At 42.4% G+C, this 22,555-nt stretch overlaps 1 protein-coding gene across 1 annotated transcript in view; it reads right to left on the bottom strand.

The window, feature by feature from the left end:
• Window positions 1-22,555, bottom strand: part of kirrel3a (kirre like nephrin family adhesion molecule 3a) — a 366,352-nt gene that overhangs the window by 86,884 nt on the left and 256,913 nt on the right. Inside the window, exon 6 of the mRNA XM_060846727.1 lies at window positions 20,916-21,021. Within this exon, the coding sequence (XP_060702710.1) occupies window positions 20,916-21,021 (106 nt within the window). The remainder of the gene's footprint in view (window positions 1-20,915; window positions 21,022-22,555) is intronic.

Here is a 22,555-nt window from a genome sequence, read left to right as displayed (position 1 = left end):
AATTTCCAGGGACATGGGTGATGAGTTGGGCACCAATAAGGGGTTTCAGGCAGGATCTGAAGGGCAAGGTCTCTCTCTGCCCCACCGTTCACTGGAGAGATTGCTAACAGCCCTCACCATCAGTACACAGGGCAAGAGTAGTAGGAGAGAATAGACATACTGCATTAGTCCCACAGTGTCGAAGACATCAGTCTCCCGGAAATCTTTGCTCAATGTGAAAGCTGTTGGATTGTAAGCAGCAACCTTGCTGTAACCATTGGAGCTGTATATGGTCCTCATGCAGCTCCCACCTTCCTCTCTGAAGCTGCATTTTCATTGTTCTGTAAAGCTGGCAGGTGCAGGATAGCCACTGGTTCCCAGTACCAGTGATGTACATTGTGACAAATCACTCAACTTGATTGGCATCCAAACGTGGATTATTGACCTTAGACCCAGGTCACTCCTGGCAAAACAGCCAAAAACTGATAAGAACATCAGCCTGAAATCTTTTCTCTTGAATTTGCTTGCCTACACTCTAGCCTCACCCTTCATATCCACCTGAAATGGCTGCATGCATATCTGGATGTTGTGACAACATAAAAGGTGCTATATGAATACAGTTGTGGATCCCATAGCAAACCCATAAGAAAAATCCAATAAAATGTGTGCAAATTCGTACAGGTCTGACTTGACTTGGATACTTAAAACAGTGGTCCAGTATGATGTGGTTGTTAATTTCAAAGTATTACTGATTTCTTTCCAGTTATTTTTTTCCCTCTCTGGCAAACTTTGTGCTGTGGTTGTAGTAGAGGAGTGAGCCAGCACTACTAACTTAGAGACAGACTGGCTGAAAGCTGGTCTGGAGAGTATGTTAAACATGTAAACTATGTCTGTTTTTGGTGTATGTCGCCTACAACCCAGGCTCCCTCACCTAAATTGAGCACATTTTGTGTTTGTAAAACAGTGCTTGACATTCTGAAAGGACTTTATTGTCTGTAAAGTGTTTTGGGAGTATCTTGAGGTTATGAAAATGCTTTATTAATGAATGCTCTCTCTTTTTATATCTGTCCTGGGAGCACCAAGGACAGCTGTAGTAGTTGCTACTGCTGCAGTAGGTTACATTAGCCAGCTAGCATTGGCTTCGTCTCAAACCCAAACTCTCTTATTCTGTGTTAGATTGGCTTGAAGCAGGCAATGAAAAGTCCATCAAACTATCAGAAGCCTGTCTTAGACAATGGGAATGCCAGCCAGAATGAGCACTGAATAAAGCAGCACCTCAGTACCCAATCCAATGATGATATATTCCCCAGTTGGCAATGGGAGGTGTACTGTCATCTATTAAACCCTTCTCACATTGTCAACTAAATAACGGGGACAATAATTCACATTAATATTGCCTGAATAAAAGGTCTGAATTATGGATGAAAGTGTCATCTGAATAATTTTCCTGTGCCATATGGATTTTATTTGTATGCATTTTAATAACTACTTCCATTAAAAAATAGCACAGAAATGCAATAACTGAACCCTAGCCACTGAATCCAATATGTTGGAAAGCCCTTGGCAAGTCGCACTAAATTCAAACTACACTGAAGTATGCAGCCATCATGTTTACAATACATTTCATGATTATTTTAAATAGCTGGGTGTAATTCACTTTCAAGCAGTGAGACCTCCAATAAAAGACAACATTTGAGGTCGTGGTTTAACAGTCTGATGGGAGATGATCTACACCTGAGGGAATATAAGAGCAGGAACAGGCCACTCAGCACTTGACCCTACTCCACCATTCTAAGTTATAGCTGATCACCCATCTTGGCTCAATGTTTCTGTGTTATCCCCATATCCTATGGATATCTAGAAAGCTATCAATCTCTATCTTGAACATACTGATCATTCACAAACCTCTGGGGTGGAGAATTCCAAAGATTCACCACCTTCTGAGTAAAGAAATTTCTAAATGATCTACTTCTTAATCTGCGACTGTGTCCCTTAGTTCTAGACTGCCCAGCCAGGCTAGAATTTTGTGAACTTCAATAGGATCATCTAAACTTCGGAGAATACAGGTCCAGTCTGAACTGAAGAACTGAAACAAACTCTCTGGAGCTCTCCTTACGGTGAAAAATAAACAGAAAAAAGAAACTGAACAGGTCTGATAGCATCTGTGGAGAGAGAGTTAATGTTTTGAGTCCAGTATGACTTCTCCAGACCTACTCCTTATTGTTGTGGGTACGACTGATATGCAGACCTACAGAATGGGGGCCTTCACTCACCAGATTCCTCTTTGGTAGTGAATGCACAAAATGTCACAGTTCAGTCATTGGGGGAAAATGTGGGAAAAGTCCGTCGTAACAAGACGAGTCTCAGTCACAGCAGAATTGAAGGCTTTCTGAGCATTCCTAAGACCCTCGGTTCTGCTCTGACATTCAGTTGTATCACGCATGATCTGACATTTCTCACATCCACATTCCTGCAATTTTCCCATAACCCTTGATTCCCCAGCTGGTCAAGAATCTCCCTCAGCTCTAAATATTCACAAGGACTCTTCCCCTACAGCCCTCTGTTGCAAGGAGTTCCCAAGATGGACAGCCTTCTGAGTACTTCTTCCTCACCTCAATCTTAAATTAGTGACCCATTATTCTGAAACAATGCCTTTTAGTCTTTAGAATGGTCACTAATTTTCCTCTTGCAAGATCAGAGATTCAGACAATAAATTGTAGCATCTCTGCAGTTAGATTGACTCTGTTAATTAAGCATAAACCAGAGGTGGAACCTCTGCATGGCTTAATCTCAAAGTATGGGTTGTTTATTCAAGCTCTGGATACAGGCTGTTTTGTACATACGTGATGCTTAGTGTAGAAATTTGAAGAACAATCTGATTGAGATTTTAAAATTGCAAAAGGATTTTTTTAGGGCAAAAACAATGTAACTATTTCCTTTGGTGGGGGAAATCCATAATAAAGGAAAGTAATCTCAAAACTAAATCGAGGTTATTTAGTAGGGGAGTCAGAAAGTACATTTTCGACTTTAATTTCAAAATAAATATGAAAACCATGATTCAGTACAAGTGTCAAGACACTTGGAGTAAGAGCTGCTAAATGAAGCTATGGTAAGCAGATTCAAAGAATGGCTTCTCCTTGTTCCAATATAACAGGCTTGAAAGACCAAATGGTAGCCTGTTGTTACTGTAGAACTGGCTTGAGGGGCAGAATGGGCTCCTCTGGTTCTTGTGTGACTGGCTCAGGAGGTGAAATGAAGGGCTGTTTGTCAATTGGCAAGCTGCAAATATCCTGGTCCCAGGTGTTTTTGAGTAAATTATTCCTGATGAAGGGCTTATGCTCGAAACGTCGAATTCTCTATTCCTGAGATGCTGCCTAACCTGCTGTGCTTTGACCAGCAACACATTTGCACCCAGGTGTTTTTGGTTTAGATGATGTGTATGCAGGAATCTAGGGAGAAACTGCATTCACAATACCAGCCGACTCGGCAACAACTCACTTTGTGTGAAGACTGCTCAAGGCAACACTTTATGAAGAATGCAATCACTTTTATATTCATGATTTAAATAGCAAGATGCTTATAGTGAACACGTGGCATCCATGGATATTGTCCTACTGAGGAATTGCCTGACAGTTTGATATATCATGATGTGACTGGCCCAGGATAGTGCTGACTAATCAAGGTGCGTCTGACCCCAGGACAATGCTGACCAATCACAGTATGTCTAACCCCAGGATAATGCTGACCAATCGCAGTATGTCTGACCCCAGGACAGTGCTGACCAATCATGGTGTGACTGGCTCCAGGAGAATGCTGGAGAAGAAAGTGAGATCTGCAGATGCTGGAGATCAGAGCTGAAAATGTGTTGCTTGAAAGGCGCAGCAGGTCAGGCAGCATCCAAGGAACAGGAAATTCGACGTTTCGGGCATAAGCCTTTCTTCAGGAAGCGCTTCCTGAAGAAAGGCTTATGCCCGAAACGTCGAATTTCCTGTTCCTTGGATGCTGCCTGACCTGCTGCGCTTTTCCAGCAACACATTTTCAGCTCCAGGAGAATGCTGACCAATTACAGTATGTCTGACACTGGCCCTAGGACAGTGCTGATCAGTCAAGGTGTGACTGGCCCAGGACAGTGCCGACCAATCACGGTGTGTCTGACCCTTGGATAGTGCTGATCAATCACAGTGTGACTAGCCCTGGGTCAGTGTTGAATTACCTAAAGGTTATGATTTCTCTGAGAAGACATTGACCTTGTTACAAGAATTGACATGTGAAGAATTAGAGGGTTAATCAATATAGCTTACATTGTACAGTTTATTTGTTGTTTTTATTGTTGAAAGTTACTCCCACCATCTTATGTTATAGGCCTCTTCATCTGATTCCATGGCCTGTGCAGCATAGTAAACAGAGCAAGAGATTTTCTTCTCTGAGCATTTGTATTCTAAATCCGACCAAGTAACTTTTCAAAATAAAGTAATAAAAATGTAACCTGACTATTATTTCAATGTGGTTTTGAATAGCTGATTTTCTGTTGGATATTTTATTCAAATCTTTAACCTGCAAGGATTTCAATGATGTATGTGTGAATTAATTCTTTATTAAGCACTATTTGCATAATTTACATAACATTGCAATATGCTTCTCTGTTGTGGCTAAGGGGGATGTGGGAGCTCCCAGAGAAGAGAGTTTGGCAGCTCTCATCGATGGCTTACAAAGCCAGTGCTCACCTGTCTCAAAGTACATTTGCCAGTATTTCCCAACTCAAGATAAAGCAATCTGGGCTTCAAATTACTTTGCATGTGATACCTTAAGGACAAAGTGTTGACTTAGTCCTTGTCCCTTAATTGTAGGATTAACCAGGGATTTGCAAAGCTCTCACTTTTTAATCTCTCTCATTTTGTCCTGCACATTTGAATCTGTTAATAACTTTGATATTGGTGAACATCACAATCGTTCTAATCATGGATGGAGTGCATGCACACTTTCTGTGATATACATTCAGCACTGAAATACTGGTAAATGTGGGCAGAGTCTGCCCAAAGCAATTACAGTGCCTAGTATCTTTTTATGGATCCCTGTATTAAATATGGCTGTACTGAATTGTTTTCACTATGTGTCAGCTGCATTCGAGGAAGTCAGGATTGTATAATGCCCAACCAGTTGTCCCTTAAAGGCCTTGCTAGAGGCTGCCCCTAGTCTACTGGAAGGGTTTCATCAATACTGCAGTCATTGATTTTTAATGTGAAAATTCCTGACAATTAGCAAACATATATTAAAACAGCAGGACTTTTGCCAAAGTAAGGAGTGGGCAGAGCAGCATCCAAATCTGTAATGGCAGTGTGAATATCAATACTGCATCCGAGGAGCGGGAGAATCAACATTTGGGACATAAGCCTTTCATCAGGAATGAGGCCTACCTTGAAGAAGTTCTCTTCCTCTCTCTGCAAGGATCTCAGTGCCTACTGTGCTTTTCCAGCACCCCACACTCGACTCTGATCTCTAGCATCTGCAGTCTTCACTTTTCCCTAGTTGATTTCAACCTTACTGCGAAGCCTCTTCCAAATTTGCCTACCTTGAAGAAGTTTTCCTCTTCTGTCTACAGGGATCTCAGTAGACTTCATTCCTACTGCCTGACCTGGTGTGCTTTTCCAGCATTACACTCTCATCTCTGATGGCCGGCATCCTCAGTCCTAACTTTCTCCCTGAATATCCATACTAATAGTAGAACATCCCAGAAAGCATGAGCTTCATGCTTGTGGTTAATGATGAGTTCAGGTTCTGGGCCCAGGCTGAGTGAAGATCATGGCTGTACATTTGTCTTGTGAGGGTTTAAACTACTATGGCAGGTAGATGGGAACCACACCAATAGGTCAGCAAGAAGGAGTTAGCGACTAGTAATGCTAAGATGAAGAACAGGTAGGGAGAGATTACTGAATATGGTGGGACTGGTTTTCTGAAGAATATTTGTTTCAATGCGGGGAGTGTGACAAGTAAGGCAGAAAAACTTAGAGCTGGGATAGGTACATATAACTATGATGTTGTAGCTATTACAGAAACTTGGTTGAGAGAGGGACAAGACTTGCAGCTTAACATTCCAGGATTTAGATGCTTCAAGTGAGGTAGAGAGGGATGTAAATGAAGTGGGGGAGTTGAATTACTGATTAGGGAGAATATCACAGCTGTACTAAGGCAGCACTCATCCAGAGAGGCCATATGGATCGAGCTTAGGAACTGGAAGGGTGCAGTCATTTTGATGGGATTGGACTACAGGCCTCCCAACAGCCAGAGGGTGATAGAAGAATGGAGATGTGGCCAGATTACGGAAAATGCAAAATCAATAGAATTCAGTAATGGATAATTTTAGCTTCAGCAATTTTGACTGGGATACCCTTAGTTGGAGAAAGTGAGGATGCTGGAGATCAGAGTTGACAGTTTGGTGCTGGAAAGGCACAGCAGGTCAGGCAGCATTCGAGGAGCAGTGAATCGACGTTTCGGGCATAAGACCTTCATTACAAATGAGGCTTGTGGGCCGGAGGCCTGAGAGGGAGTAGAGGGATACAGACTGCAAAAAGGCAAAAAATGTCAATGCAGGCTATGTGGGCTGAATACCTGTTCTAGTGCTGTACTGTTTGGGCTGAAGGCTCATGCAAAATGGGGAAAGCCAGCAGGTGGGAGGCCTGAGCAATGAGAGGACAGCCAGCGGGTGGGAGGCCTGAGCATTGAGGGGAAAGCCAGCGGGTGGAAGGCCTGAGCAATAAGGGGACAGCCAGCGGACTGGAGGCCTGAGCAATGAGGGGACAGCCAGCAGGCTGGAGGCCTGAGTAATGAGGGGACAGCCAGCGGGTGGGAGGCCTGAGTAATGAGGGGACAGTCAGCAGGTGGGACGCCTGAGCATTGAGGGGAAAGCCAATGGGCTGGAGGCCTGAGCAATGAGAGGACAGCCAGCGGGTGGGAGGCCTGAGCATTGAGGGGACAGCCAATGGGCCGGAAACATCGTAATGCTTTTTAACTTTATTTACAGCACGGAAACAGACTCTTCGGTCCAACTCGTCCATGCCAACCAGATATCCCAACCTAATGTAGTTCCATTTGCCAGCAAGATCAGAGTTGCAATATTCCAAAAGTGGCCGAACCAATGTCCTCTACAGCCGCAACACAACCTCCCAACTCCTGTACTCAATACTCTGACCAATAAAGGAAAGCATACCAAATGCCTTCTTCACGATCTTATTTACCTGTGACTCTACTTTCAAGGAGCTATGAACCTACACTCCAAGGTTTCTTTGTTCAGCAACACTCCCTAGGACCTTACCGTAAAGTGTATAAGTTCTGCTATGATTTGCTTTGCCAATATGCAGCACCTCACATTTATCTGAATTAAACTCCATCTGCCACTCCTCGGTCCATTGGCCCATCTGATCAAGATCTCGTTGTAAGTTGAGGTAACCTTCTTCACTGTCCACTGCACCTCCAATTTTGGTGTCATCTGCAAACATCTGAACTATACCTCCTATGTTCACATTCAAATCATTTATATAAATGACAAAAAGCAGTGGATCCAGCAATGATCCTTGTGGGACTCCACTGGTCACAGGCCTCCAATCTGAAAAACAACCCTCTACCACCACCCTCTGTTTTTTATGTTCGAGCCAGTTCTGTATCTAAATGGCTAGTTCTCCCTGCTTTCTGTGAGATCTAACCTTGCTAATCAGTCTCCCATGGGGAGCCTTGTCGAACGCCTTACTGAAGTCCATATAAATCATATCCACCACTCTGCCCTCAACAATCCTCTTTGTTACTTCTTCAAAAAACTCAATTAAGTTCGTGAGACATGATTTCCCATGCACAAAGCCATGTTGACTCTCCCTAATCAGTCCTTGCCTTTCCAAATACATGTAAATTCTGTCCCTCAGGATTGCCCACCACTGACATCAGGCTCACCGGTCTATAGTTCCCTGGCTTGTCCTTACCATCTTTCTTAAATAATGGTACTACATTAGCCAACCTCCCCTCTACTGGCACCTTACCTGTGACTATCAGTGATACAAATATCTCAGCAAGGGGCCCAGCAGTCACTTTCTTTGCCTCCCACAGAGTTCGAGGGTACACTGATCAAGCCCTGGGGTTTTAGCCACCTTCATGCGTTTCAAGACATCCAGCACTTCCTCCTCTGTAATACGGACATTTTTCAAGATATCACCATCTACTTTTCCGCATTCTATATCTTCCATGTCTTTCTCTACAGGAAACACTGATTCAAAATGCTCGTTTAGTATTTCCCCATCTCCTGCAGCTCCACATAAAGGCTACCTTGCTGATCTTTGAGGGACCCTATTTGCTCTTATGTCCTTAATGTATTTGGAAAAAACTTTTGGATTCTCCTTAACTCTATTTGCCAAAGCTCTCTCATGTCCCCTTTTTGCCCTCCTAATTTCCCTCTTAAATATACTCCTACTTCCTTTATACTCTTCTAAGGATTCACTCGATCTCTCCTGTCTATACATGAGATATGCGTCCTTCTTTTTGTTGTGGTTCTGTTTGCCGAGCTGGAAGTTTTTGCTGCAAACATTTCGTTCCCTGGCTAGGGAACATCATCAGTGCTATTGGAGCCTCCTGTGAAGCGCTGCTTTGATGTTTCTTCCGGTATTTATAGTGGTTTGTTCTTGCCGCTTCCGGGTGTCAGTTTCAGCTGTAGTAGCTTGTATGTGGGGTCCAGGTCGATGTGTCTGTTGATGGATGTTCTTGCCGCTTCCGGGTGTCAGTTTCAGCTGTAGTGGTTTGTATATGGGGTCCAGGTCCATGTGTCTGTTAATGGAGTTTGTGGATGAATGCCATGCCTCTAGGAATTCCCTGACTGTCCTCTGTCTGGCTTGTCCTATGATGGTAGTGTTTTCCCAGTCAAATTCATGTTCCTGGTTGTCTGAGTGTATGGCTACTAGGGATAGCTGGTCGTGTCGTTTTGTGGCTAGCTGATGTTCATGGATGCGGATTGTTAGCTGTCTTCCTGTTTGTCCTACATAGTGTTTTGTGCAGTCATTGCATGGTATTTTGTAAACTACGTTAGTTTGGCTCGTGTTGGCTATTGGGTCCTTTGTTCTAGTGAGTTGTTGTCTGAGTGTGGAAGTTGGCTTGTGTGTTGTTATGAGTCCTAAGGGTCGCAGTAGTCTGGCTGTCAGTTCTGAGATGCTCCTGACGTATGGTAGTGTGGCTAGTCCTTTTGGTTGTGGCATGTCCTCGTTCCGTGGTCTATCTCTTAGGCATCTGGTGATGAAGTTGCGTGGGTATCCGTTTTTGGCGAATACCTTGTATAGGTGTTCCTCTTCCTCTTTTCGCAGTTCTGGTGTACTGCAGTGTGTTGTGGCTCTTTTGAATAGTGTCCTGATGCAGCTTCGTTTGTGTGTGTTGGGGTGGTTACTTTCATAGTTTAGGACTTGGTCTGTGTGTGTTGGTTTCCTGTGTACCCTTGTGGTGAATTCTCCGTTGGGTGTTCTCTCTACTAACACGTCTAGGAATGGGAGTTGGATATCCTTTTCCTCTTCTCTCGTGAATCGTATTCCTGTGAGTGTGGCGTTGATGATTCGGTGTGTTTTTTCTATTTCTGTGTTTTTGATGATTACAAAGGTGTCATCGACGTATCTGATCCAGAGTTTGGGTTGGATTTGTGGTAGGGCTGTATGTTCTAACCTTTGCATAACTGCCTCTGCTATGAGTCCCGAGATTGGTGATCCCATGGGTGCTCCGTTGATTTGTTCGTATATCTGATTGTTGAATGTAAAGTGTGTGGTGAGGCACAGGTCTAGTAGTTTAAGTATGCCGTCCTTGTTGATAGGTTCGGCCTCCTGTGTTCTGTTATGTATGTCCAGTAGGTTGGCTATTGTTTCTCTGGCTAGGGTTTTGTCAATTGATGTGAACAGTGCCGTCACGTCGAATGATACCATGGTTTTTTCTTTGTTTATGTGTGTATTCCTGATGATGTCCAAGAATTCCTGTGTTGATTGTATGGAGTGTTTGGATCCACTGACTAGGTGTTTCAGTTTTTGTTGTAGTTCTTTGGCCAGTTTGTATGCTGGTGTCCCTGGTAGTGATACTATGGGTCTGAGTGGGATGTCTGGTTTGTGTACATTGGGTAGTCCGTAGAATCTGGGGGTGTTGTTGCTTTCAGGTTTCATTCTTTGCTGGTCCGCTTTGGTAATCTGTCCGTTTTTTTGTAGATTCCTTAGTGTGTTGATTATTCTATTGGTGAGTTGTGGTGTGGGGTCGGAATCCTTCATTTGGTAGGTGTTGGTGTCTGCGAGTAGTTGTTGTGCTTTATTGATGTAGTCTGATTTATCTAAGATGACCGTCATTCTGCCTTTATCTGCCGGTAGTATGATTATGTTCTTGTCATTTTTCAGTGCTTTCAGTGCTTCCCTCTCCTTGGTGTTGAGGTTATGTGTATGTCGTTTTCTTATCATCACCTATGATGATAAGAAAACGACATACACATAACCTCAACTCCAAGGAGAGGGAAGTACTGAAAGCACTGAAAAATGACAAGAACATAATCATACTACTGGCAGATAAAGGCAGAATGACGGTCATCTTAGATAAATCAGACTACATCAATAAAGCACAACTACTCGCAGACACCAACACCTACCAAATGAAGGATTCCGACCCCACACCACAACTCACCAATAGAATAATCAACACACTAAGGAATCTACAAAAAAACGGACAGATAACCAAAGCGGACCAGCAAAGAATGAAACCTGAAAGCAACAACACCCCCAGATTCTACGGACTACCCAAAGTACACAAACCAGACATCCCACTCAGACCCATAGTATCACTACCAGGGACACCAGCATACAAACTGGCCAAAGAACTACAACAAAAACTGAAACACCTAGTCAGCGGATCCAAACACTCCATACAATCAACACAGGAATTCTTGGACATCATCAGGAATACACACATAAACAAAGAAAAAACCATGGTATCATTCGACGTGACGGCACTGTTCACATCAATTGACAAAACCCTAGCCAGAGAAACAATAGCCAACCTACTGGACATACATAACAGAACACAGGAGGTTGAACCTATCAACAAGGACGGCATACTTAAACTACTAGACCTGTGCCTCACCACACACTTTACATTCAACAATCAGATATACGAACAAATCAACGGAGCACCCATGGGATCACCAATCTCGGGACTCATAGCAGAGGCAGTTATACAAAGGTTAGAACATACAGCCCTACCACAAATCCAACCCAAACTCTGGATCAGATACGTCGATGACACCTTTGTAATCATCAAAAACACAGAAATAGAAAAAACACACCGAATCATCAACGCCACACTCACAGGAATACGATTCACGAGAGAAGAGGAAAAGGATATCCAACTCCCATTCCTAGACGTGTTAGTAGAGAGAACACCCAACGGAGAATTCACCACAAGGGTACACAGGAAACCAACACACACAGACCAAGTCTTAAACTATGAAAGTAACCACCCCAACACACACAAACGAAGCTGCATCAGGACACTATTCAAAAGAGCCACAACACACTGCAGTACACCAGAACTGCGAAAAGAGGAAGAGGAACACCTATACAAGGTATTCGCCAAAAACGGATACCCACGCAACTTCATCACCAGATGCCTAAGAGATAGACCACGAAACGAGGACATGCCACAACCAAAAGGACTAGCCACACTACCATACGTCAGGAGCGTCTCAGAACTGACAGCCAGACTACTGCGACCCTTAGGACTCATAACAGCACACAAGCCAACTTCCACACTCAGACAACAACTCACTAGAACAAAGGACCCAATAGCCAACACGAGCCAAACTAACGTAGTTTACAAAATACCATGCAAGGACTGCACAAAACACTATATAGGACAAACAGGAAGACAGCTAACAATCCGCATCCATGAACATCAGCTAGCCACAAAACGACACGACCAGCTATCCCTAGTAGCCATACACTCAGACAACCAGGAACATGAATTTGACTGGGAAAACACTACCATCATAGGACAAGCCAGACAGAGAACAGCCAGGGAATTCCTAGAGGCATGGCATTCATCCACAAACTCCATTAACAGACACATGGACCTGGACCCCATATACAAACCACTACAGCTGAAACTGACACCCGGAAGCGGCAAGAACATCCATCAACAGACACATCGATCTGGACCCCACATACAAGCTACTACAGCTGAAACTGACACCCGGAAGCGGCAAGAACAAACCACTATAAATACCGGAAGAAACATCAAAGCAGCGCTTCACAGGAGGCTCCAATAGCACTGATGATGTTCCCTAGCCAGGGAACGAAACGTTTGCAGCAAAAACTTCCAGCTCGGCGAACAGAACCACAACAATGGACACCCGAGCTACAAATCTTCAACCAGACTTTAAGTCCTTCTTTTTCTTAACCAAACATTCAATTTCTTCAGTCATCCAGCATTCCCTGCACTAACCAGCCTTTCCTTTCACCCTAACAGGAATATACTGTCTCTGGACTCTTGATACCTCATTTCTGAAGGCTTCCCATTTTCCAGTCGTCCATTTAACTGTGAACATCTGCACCCAATCAGCTTTCGAAAGTTCTTGCCTAATACTGTCAAAATTAGCCTTCCTCCAATTTAGAACTTCAACTGTTAGATCTGGTCTATCCTCTTCCATACTCCTTTGAAACTAATAGAATTATGGTCGCTCGCCCCAAAGTGCACCTCCACTGACACCTCAGTCACCTGCCCTGCCTTATTTCCTAAGAGTTGGTCAAATTTTGCCCCTTCTGTAGTAGGTACATCCACATACTGATTCAGAAAATGTACTTGTGCAATCTTAACAAATTCCTCTCCATCTAAACCCTTAACACTATGGCAGTCCCAATATATGTTTGGAAAGTTAGAGTCCCCTACCGTAACCACCCTATTATTCTTACTGATAACTGAAATCTCCTTACAAATTTGTTTCTCAATTTCCTGCTGACTACTTGGGGGGGGGGGGGGGGGAGGGATCTACAATACAATCCCAATAATTTGATCATCCCTTTCTTATTTCTCAGTTCCACCCAAATAACTTCCCTGGATGTATTTCTGGGAATATCCTCCTTCAGTACAGCTGTAATGCTATCCCTTATCAAAAATGCCACTCCCCATCCTCTATTGCCTCCCTTTCTATCCTTCCTGTAGCACTTGTATCCTGGAAACATTAAGGTGCCAGTCTTGTTCACCCCTGAGCCATGTTTCTGTAATTGCTATGATATCCCAGTCCCATGTTCCTAACCATTCCCTGAGTTCATCTGCCTTCCCTGTTAGGCCTTTTGCATTGAAATAAATGCAGTTAAATTTATCATTATTATTTACCTTGGTCTCTGTTCTGTCCCTGCTTGCCCTGACTGTTTGACTTGCTTCTTTCCTCAATTGTACCAATCTCAGATTGATCTTTTTCCTCACTATCTCCCTGGGCCCCACCCCACCTCCTTACTAGTTTAAATCTTCTCAAGCAGCTCCAACAAATCTCTCTGCCAGTATATTTGCCCCCTTCTAATTCATGTGCAATCCATCCTTCTTGTGCAGGTCACTTCTACCCCGGAAGAGATTCCAATGATCCAAACATGTGAATCCTTCTCCTATACACCAGCCCTCAGCCACACATTCATCTGCTCTATCCTCCTATTCCTACCCTCACTAGCTTGTAGCACTGGTAGTAATCCAGATATTACTACCCTCGAGCCTAACTAATTCCTGCCTAACTTTGTATATTCTCCCTTCAGAATCTCATCCCTTTCTCTTCCTATGTTGTTGATAATAATGTGCACAATGACCTCCTGCTGGTCCCTATCCCCCTTGAGGACATTCTGCACCCTTCTCTGAGTTATCCTTGATTCTGGCACCAGGGAGGCAACGCACTATTCAGACTTTTTTTCTGCAAGCCGCAGAAACGTCATTCTGTGTCCCTGACTAGAGAATCCCCTAACACAGTCAATCACTTGGAACCCAATATACCTCTCATTACATTTAAGCCAGTCTTGCTACCAGAAACTTAGCTGTTCATGCTACATTTCCCTGAGAGTCTAGCACCCTGTACATTTTCTAAAACAGCATACTTGTTTGAAGTGGGGATAGCCACAGAGGACTCCTGTAGTAACCGCCTATCTCTCCTAACTTTCTTGGAGTTAACCCATCTTCCTGACTGTATCTGCGGCTTTTGTCTCTTCCTAAAACTGCTATCCATCTCACCCCCTAGCTCTTGTAAATTCCTCTTTGCCTCCAACTGCTGCTCCAACCAGTCTATTCGATCTGACAGGATTCACAACCAACGATGTTTATTGCAGATATAATCCTCAGTAGCCCTTAAACTCTCCCAAAACTCCCACATCCAACAAGAAGAGCATATCACTCTACTAAAGGCCATTTTACACCTTCCAATCTGCAGACTTAGAAAATAGCACAGTCTTATTGCTCTGCAAAACACTTCAGCAGGCTAACTTAATATTTATGGCTTATATTTTAAAAATTTAATCAAGAGACAGATCCCAATTAAAAAAACATATAATCAAGAAAGAACCCATTCTACTCACTATTGTAGACTTACAGCATGGCTATGCTTAAAATTATTTGCTCATCTGTTTCTGTGCTGTGACCTTTCCCAAACAGGTTCCTCCAAGATCAGTTATGGATTTTGCTGTTTATTAAGTGTTCCTAGACACACTCCGATGTCTAGCGATGCATGAATTCAAATAGCAAAGGCAATAACTGCACAGATTTGCTGCTGTGTCAGTTAGCAGTGTGGGTTTCTTTCTCTCCCTTACAGACCTGTGCTTGCTGTCTTTGTCTGTCTTTCTCCCTTTTAACTGTGCTGTTGTTTTGACTTTTCTTTCAAAGTTCCAAAACAATGCAACAGCATATAAAACAGTAATTGCTGCTCCTGGAATTCGAGGAAATCACCTCCAACACCTAAAGTACCTCAAAAAAGTAGTAGCCTGTTACAGCCAAAAATTTGTCCCGTCCTCCATCTTGAATTTCATCTTCTTGTTACTTATTACAAAATAAAAGAAGCTCCCCAATATTGATCTGCACCAGCTGAGATGAATATTCACACCATGTAATTATTTACTATTCCCATATTCCACTCCCTCCTTTGTCACTCACCCTCTCACAGTGACCAAAGACCTAAGACATAGGAGTGGAAGTAACGCCATTCAACCAATCAAGTCCACTCCGCCATTCAATCATGGTCGATGGGCATTTCAACTCTCCCCATAGCCCTTAATTCCTTGCGAGATCAAAAATTTATCTATCTCTGCCTTGAAAACATTTAATGCCCCAGCCTCCACTGTGCTCCATGGCAATGAATTCCATAGGCCTACCACTCTCTGGCTGAAGAAATGTCTCCTCATTTCTGTTCTATATTGACCCCCTCTAATTCTAGGCTGTGCCCACGGGTCTAGTCTCCCTACTTAACAGAAACAAATTTCCACCATCCACCCTTTCTAAGCCATGCATTATCTTCTAAGTTTCTATTAGATCTCCCCTCAACCTTCTAACTCTAATGAATACAATCCCAGGATCCTCAGCCATTCATTGTATGTTAGGCCTACCATTCCCGGGATCATCCGTGTGAATCTCTGCTGGACGTGCTCCAGTGTCAGTGTGTCCCTCCTGAGGTGTGGGGCCCAACTTTGGACACAATATTCTAAATGGAGCCTAACTAGAGCTTTATAATGTCTCAGTAGCACATCGCTGCTTTTATATTCCAACCCTCTTGTGATAAAAGACAACATTACATTTGCTTTCTTAACCGTGGACCCAACCTGCAAGTCAACCTTTGGAGAATCCTGGACTAGCACTTCCAGATCCCTTTGTACATTGGGTTTATGAATTTTCTCACTGTTTAGAAAATAGTCTGTGCCTGTATTCTTTTTTCCAAAGTGCAAGATCTTGCATTTGCTCACGTTGAATTTCATTAGCCATTTCTTGGACCACTCTCCTAAACGGTTTAAATCTTTCTGCAGCCTCCCCACTTCCTCAGAATTACCTGCTTGTCCGCCTAACTTCATATCATTGGCGATCTTTGCTAGAATGCCCCCTGTTCCCTCATCAAGATCATTAATATATAAAGTGAACATATAATAAGCAACCCCCATACTGAACCCTGTGGGACACCACTTGTTACTAGCTGCCATTCCGAAAAAGAACCTTTTATCCTAATTCTCTGTCTTCTGTCAGACAGCCAATCCTCAATCCACACTAGTAGCTCACCTCAAACACCATGGACCTTCACCTTACTCAGCAGCCTCCCGTGAGGCACTTTATCATAGGCCCTTTGGAAGTCTAGATAGATAACATTCACTGAGTTTCCCTGGTCTAACCTACTTGTCACCTCTTCAGAAAATTCTAACAGGTTTGTCAGGCCTGACCTCCCCTTACTAAATCCATGCTGACTTGTTCTAATCCGACCCTGTACTTCCAAGAATTTAGAAGTCTCATCCGTAATGATGGATCCTCGAATTTTACCTACAATCCAGATTAGGCAAGTTGGACTGTAATTTTCCATCTTTTGTCTTGAACCTTTCTTGAACAACTGTGATTTTCAATCATCTGGGACTTTCCCTGACTCCAGTGATTTTTGAAAAATCACAACCAATGCCTCAGAACTCTAGGATGTAGCTCACTGGGGACAAGAGATTTATCAATTTTTAGACCTTTTAGCTTTTCTAGCACTTTCTCTTTTGTAATGGTTACCATACTCAACTCTGCCCCTTGACTCTCCTTAATTGTTGGGATATCACTCATGTCTTCCACTGTGAAGACTGGCGCAAAGTATTTATTAAGCTCTTCAGCTGTTTCCTTGTCTTCCATCACTAGCCTTCCTGCATCAATTTGGAGTGGCCCAATTTCTACTTTTGCCTCTCGTTTGTTTTTTGATGATTGAAATAAACTTTTGCTCTAATTTCTAATATTACTGGCTAACGTACCTCCATATTTGATCCTTTCCTTCCTTATTGTTCTCTTTGTTATCCTCTGTTTGTTTTTGTAGTCTTCCCAATGTTCTGATTTCCCAGTGCTCTTGCCACTTTATAGGCTGTCTCTTTTTCTGTGATACATTTCCTGACTTCCTTTGGTAGCCATGGCTGACTCATCCCTCCCCGGATAATCTTTCTTTGGGATGAACCTCTGTACTGTATACTCAATTACACCCAGAAACTCCTGCCATTGTTGGTCTATTGTCTTCCCCACTAGGCTCTGCTTCCAGTCGATGCTTTCAATTTTCAAGACCATTTAAATATAGTATGATCAGGATTCCCAGGTCAGATCTCTATTTGTCTTTCCAAATGGAAAGTTGTAATTCATTTCCAATATTACAGACTCTGCAGGCTAGTTCAGCATCCTGAGAACAGGAGTGGCTCAGTTAGCATCTCAGTTCTGAAGAAGGGTCACCAGACTAAAAATATTAACTCTGTTTTCTCACCTGACCTGCTGAGCTTCTCCAGCAATTTGTTTTTGTGTCAGATCTTCAGCATCCACAGTTCTTTGTTTTATTTTAGTATCTCAAACTTGTTCTGACACTGTCAACACATGATTGATCTGTACCTCAAACCCATTAGCCTACTAAGGCTTCATATACTTCAACAATTTTTCTGCTTCTTTATTGTCTTCCCACAGTTAATGGCGCGTGAGACAGAAATAAAACTGTTTATGTTTGTTTCCTGTGGTGTTTTGGTAATGTCCCTAGCTCTAGGCCAGAAGGTTCAGATTCAGGTTACACCTATTCCAGAGGTGTTTTGTAATATGTCTGACAAGATTGATTAAAACCTAAATTGCTTCAATTGAATCCACCTCCACCTTGCTCTCTGGCCGTGTATTCCTTATTTCACTCCTGTTTCTTTTGTTAATTATTTAAGTTGTGTGCTCTCTTACCAATGGAAACAGTTTTCCCCCATCTACTCTGCCCCAGATCCCTCATAAATTTGAAGACCTCTGTTAAATCTAAACTTAAACTATGCCATAACATATCTAAACAAATTAATTAAAAATATTTACACTAAAATGAACAATGTATGAGGTTATTTGCTCTTCATTAACTCGGTAATTCTACTGTTCTTCACCAAAGGGAGCCTGACACCACTATATTCAAGATTAAAGTGGTGCTGGAAAAGCACAGCAGTTCAGGCAGCATCGAGGAGCAGGAAAATCGACGTTTTGGGCAAAAGCCCTTCATCAGGAATAGAGGCAGAGTGCCTTCAGGGTGGAGAGATAAATGAGAGGAGGGTGGGGATGGGGAGAAAGTAGCAAAGAGTACAATGGGTTGAGATGAAGTTGATAGGACAAAGAGGAGGGTGGAGTGGATAGGTGGAAAGGAAGATAGGCAGGGTAGGACAAGTCATGGGGACAGTGCTGAGTTGGAAGTTTGGAACTGGGGTGAGGTGGGGAAAGGGGAAATGAGTAAACCTTTTGCCCAAAACGTCGATTTTCCTGCTCCTCAGATGCTGCCTGAACTGGTGTGCTTTTCCAGCACCACTCTAATCTAGAATCTGGTTTCCAGCATCTGCAGTCCTTGTTTTTAGCACTATATTCAAGTCTACATCTGGCTTTAGTCCCACAATACTTAGCCTGCACCAGCCTCTGAGACCAATGAGAGGTAGAGTCATAGAGTGATACACACACAGAAACAGACCCTTCAGTCCAATTCAATCATACTGACCAGATATCCTAATTTGACCTAGGCCCATTTGCTATCCTTTGGCCCATATCCATCTAAACCTTTCCTATTCATATCCCATCCAGATGCCTTTTCAATGTTATAATTGAACCCGTACCTACCACTTCCTCGGGCTGCTCATTTTATATATGCACCACCCTCTGTGTGAAAAAGTTGCGCTTTGGACCTTTTTAAATCATTGCCCCCACCCTAGGAAAAGGACCACATTCGTGCCCCTCATGATTTTACAAACGTCTATAAGGTTACCCCTCAGCCTTCAACGCTCGAGGGGAAAAAGCCCAAGCCTATTCAACCTCTAAATCAACCCTTCCAGTTCCAGTTAACATCCTTGTAAATTATTTCTGCACCTTCTCAAGTTTAATATCATCCTTCCTATGGACGGGTGACCAGAATTGTACACAATATTCTAAAAGTAGCTGTGAAGTAGGCCATTCAGCTCACTGAGTTTGCTCCACCATTCAATGTGATCATGGCTGATCTGATGGTTTAAAAATGTTGCGTTCCCAACATTGACCATATTATTTTGATAGTGGTAAAAACAGATTATCAGTTTTGACTGCCATCATCTCATTTTAATACCTGGGTCCTTTCATAGGCTAAAGCTGTTTTCCAGAAAGGCAAAAGTGCTGACTTACAGTCATTGCAGTAATCACTTGAACAGGTTGAGACAAGTTCATGAAACCAATCAATAAACACACAGCATTCTGAATTGAAATTAACATATCATCAAAATGAGTGAAAGCAGTCCCTCAGGTGTCCTGTTTAATTTAGACATTTCTGGAAGTTTCATATATTGAAATGAAAGACATCACATGCAGATTATCTAGTTTGAAAAACAAACAATAAAGTAAAATACATGACTCTATGAGGAAGTATTTCAGTCAACAGCTTTTGGGCAGATTTTGAGGATCCTCTCTCTTTCTCTCCCCTTCTCCCTGTTTTATTTTTCACTCAAAAAACAACACCCAGAGCTGAAGCAAATTTAAGAAATGCCCATTTGTTAAGAATTGAAGGATATCAACAAATTTCACCACTGCTGAGAATGCAGACATAATTAAACAAACCAGATTTCAGGTTAAAACCTAATCCCTCAAGGATATAAGTTTTGTTTTAAAGTGTCCTTGATCTTTTTGTCTTGGATACTCTTCCTTTTTAAACTCTATATCTTTGCTTATGTGCCTGTTAATTATGTGTGTTTTATTATTTTTCTTGCAGTCACTTACAAAATTTATTTTCACTCAAGAAATTATTACAATTGGTATCATAATTTCTACTCTTACTACTTTAATTAATCTGTGATGTAGGTGAGTGCTAAAAAGAATCAAATATATTTGTTAAGCAAAAAGAAAGGGTGAACTAATTCAGCATCTACACCGGGTAACAAAACTATCCCAGTACAGATATCAACTTGAAAACACAATTTTCAGGCATGAATCTACTACGTACTTGCAGCTTTATTCTTCTTCCTACTCCAATATTCCCCAGTTTCCTGAAAGTACAGAGTTGTTGCTGGTGTTAGTACCTTGCCAATTGGTCCAAATGGTTATTTGCATGAACTGGGATCAAAGGATGGGTTGGGAAAGGATAGTCAAACCAATTCTTCTCCTTATCCCATACCTACAAGGGCACTGCTCACCAGACAGTCACTAGTCAGCAATAATCAGCAAGAATGCTGATTTATTTAGCCTAAGTGGACTAAGCAGCAGCATGGTTGTGATAAAGACCAATAATTCAGAATGTTGAAGCAAAAGACTGAGAGATATGAGTTCAAATGCCGTCATGATAGATGTGGAACTTAAATTCAGTCAAGCGAATAAAGCTGGAAGAAGAGGCATCAGTCGTAATAATTCTGAAACTAATGGATTGTTCTAAAAGACCATTTGGTTCACTAATGCTCTTTAGGAAGGCGAATCTGCCATTTCTATACTGTGGTCAATGCTTAACTGACCTCTAAAATGGCTTAGCAAGTCACTCAATTGTCAAAAAGGTGTAATTCATTCCCACTATCTTCTCAATGGAACTTTGGGATGGATAGTTAATAGTGACTTTTGCAGCAAACACTGGTGAATGAATAAAAAGCATTGTAGATTACCAACTCCAGACCTTCCCTGGTCATTGTGACTCAGTTCTATACTGCATCTGCTTGCTAATATGACTCATTTTAATTGTTAAATCTACGCAGCTGGAGATGACCTGATACCTGTACAAGCTGACTGCAGGGTTTGCCTTGGCTGAGCATCGGAATCTCACTGTGCTTCCTTCCAGGACAGGCTGTGGCTCCACAGTAAGGTTCACCAGAGGTGGGTCTACAGGAAGATTACAAAACAAGAGGTAGATTATTTCCAATTCCATGGTGTAGCTCTCACTTTCTGAACGAGTGAGTGGCCTGCAAAAGCAATTACCAACCTGTATCATGAATTTTCAATCAATTAAATTAGATCTTTAGGCAGTTCAGTGACAAGGAAGTCAGTTGTATAGACTTCTGGACAATTTGGGAAATATGAACTCATTAAAATGGGCAAAACTCACATTAATTGCAGAAACAGGTTAACCCTTCACTGGCCTTTGAGTATCTGTAAAGTGGTTGTGGGGGACAGGGGTTGAATCTTTATTTCTGATATTTGCAATAAGACAGTTTCAAATAGCCCTTAAAATGTAAAAAAAAAATTATATTCACTTGTGTTTCATAACTAAAATGTTCTTTTATTACAAATACTAGCTACTTGGATACAGAACTGGCTCAACCGTAGAAGACACAGGGTGGTTGTGCAGGGTTGTTTTTCAGACTGGAGGTCTGTGACCAGCGGTGAACCACATTGATCGGTGCTGGGTCCATTGCTTTTTGTCATTTATATAAATGATTTGGATGTGAACATAGGAGGTAAGGTTAGTACGTTTGCAAAATTAGAGGTGTAGTGGACAGCGAAGAAGATTATCTCAGCAACAATGAGATCTTGATCAGATGTGCCAATGGGCTATGGAGTGGCAGATGGACTTTAATTTAGATAAATATAAGGTGCTGCATTTTGGAAAGGCAAATTAGGACAGGACTTATATACTTAATAGTAAGGTACTGGGGAGTGTTGCTGAACAAAGAGACCTTGGAGTGCAGGTTCATAGTTCCAAAAAAAAGTCATAGGTAGATAGGGTAGTGAAGAAGGCATTTGGAATGTGTGCCTTTATTGGTCAATGATTGAGTGTAGGAGATGGGAGGTCATGTTGTGGTTGTACAGGACATTGGTTAGGTCACTATTGGAGTATGCAATTCTGGTATCCTGCTATAGGAAGAATTTTGTAAAACTTGAGGGAGTTCAGAAAAGATTTATAAGGATATTGTCACGGTTGGAGGATTTGAGTTACCGGGAAGAGCTGAATAGCCTGAAGATATTTTCCCTGGAGCATCGGAGGCTGAGGGGTGACCTTTTGGATGTTTATAAAATCATGAGGGGCATCGATAGGATAAATAGACAAGGTCTTTTCCCTGGAGTGGAGGTGTCCAAAACAGGAGGGCATACGTTTAAGGTGAGAGGAAAGAGATTTAAAAGAGATATAAGGGGAAACTTTTTCATGCAGATGGTAATGCGTGTATGGAATGAGCAGCCAGTGGAAGTAAGATCACAAGACATAGGAGCAGAAATTAGGCCATTCAACCCATCAAGTCTGCTCTGCCATTCAATCATGGCTGATAAGTTTGTCAATCCCATTTTCTCACTTTTTCCCTGTAATCCTTGATCCCCTTTACAATCAACAACCTATCCATCTCGGTCATAAATATGCTCAAAGACCTGGCCTCCACAGCCTTCTGAGGCTATGAGTTCCATAGAGTCACCACTCTCTGGC

Source organism: Hemiscyllium ocellatum, chromosome 29 (genome assembly GCF_020745735.1).
Source record: "Hemiscyllium ocellatum isolate sHemOce1 chromosome 29, sHemOce1.pat.X.cur, whole genome shotgun sequence".
NCBI lineage: Eukaryota > Metazoa > Chordata > Chondrichthyes > Orectolobiformes > Hemiscylliidae > Hemiscyllium > Hemiscyllium ocellatum.
Note: the sequence above shows the minus strand (reverse complement) of the source record. Positions and strands in the feature narration are given on the sequence as shown.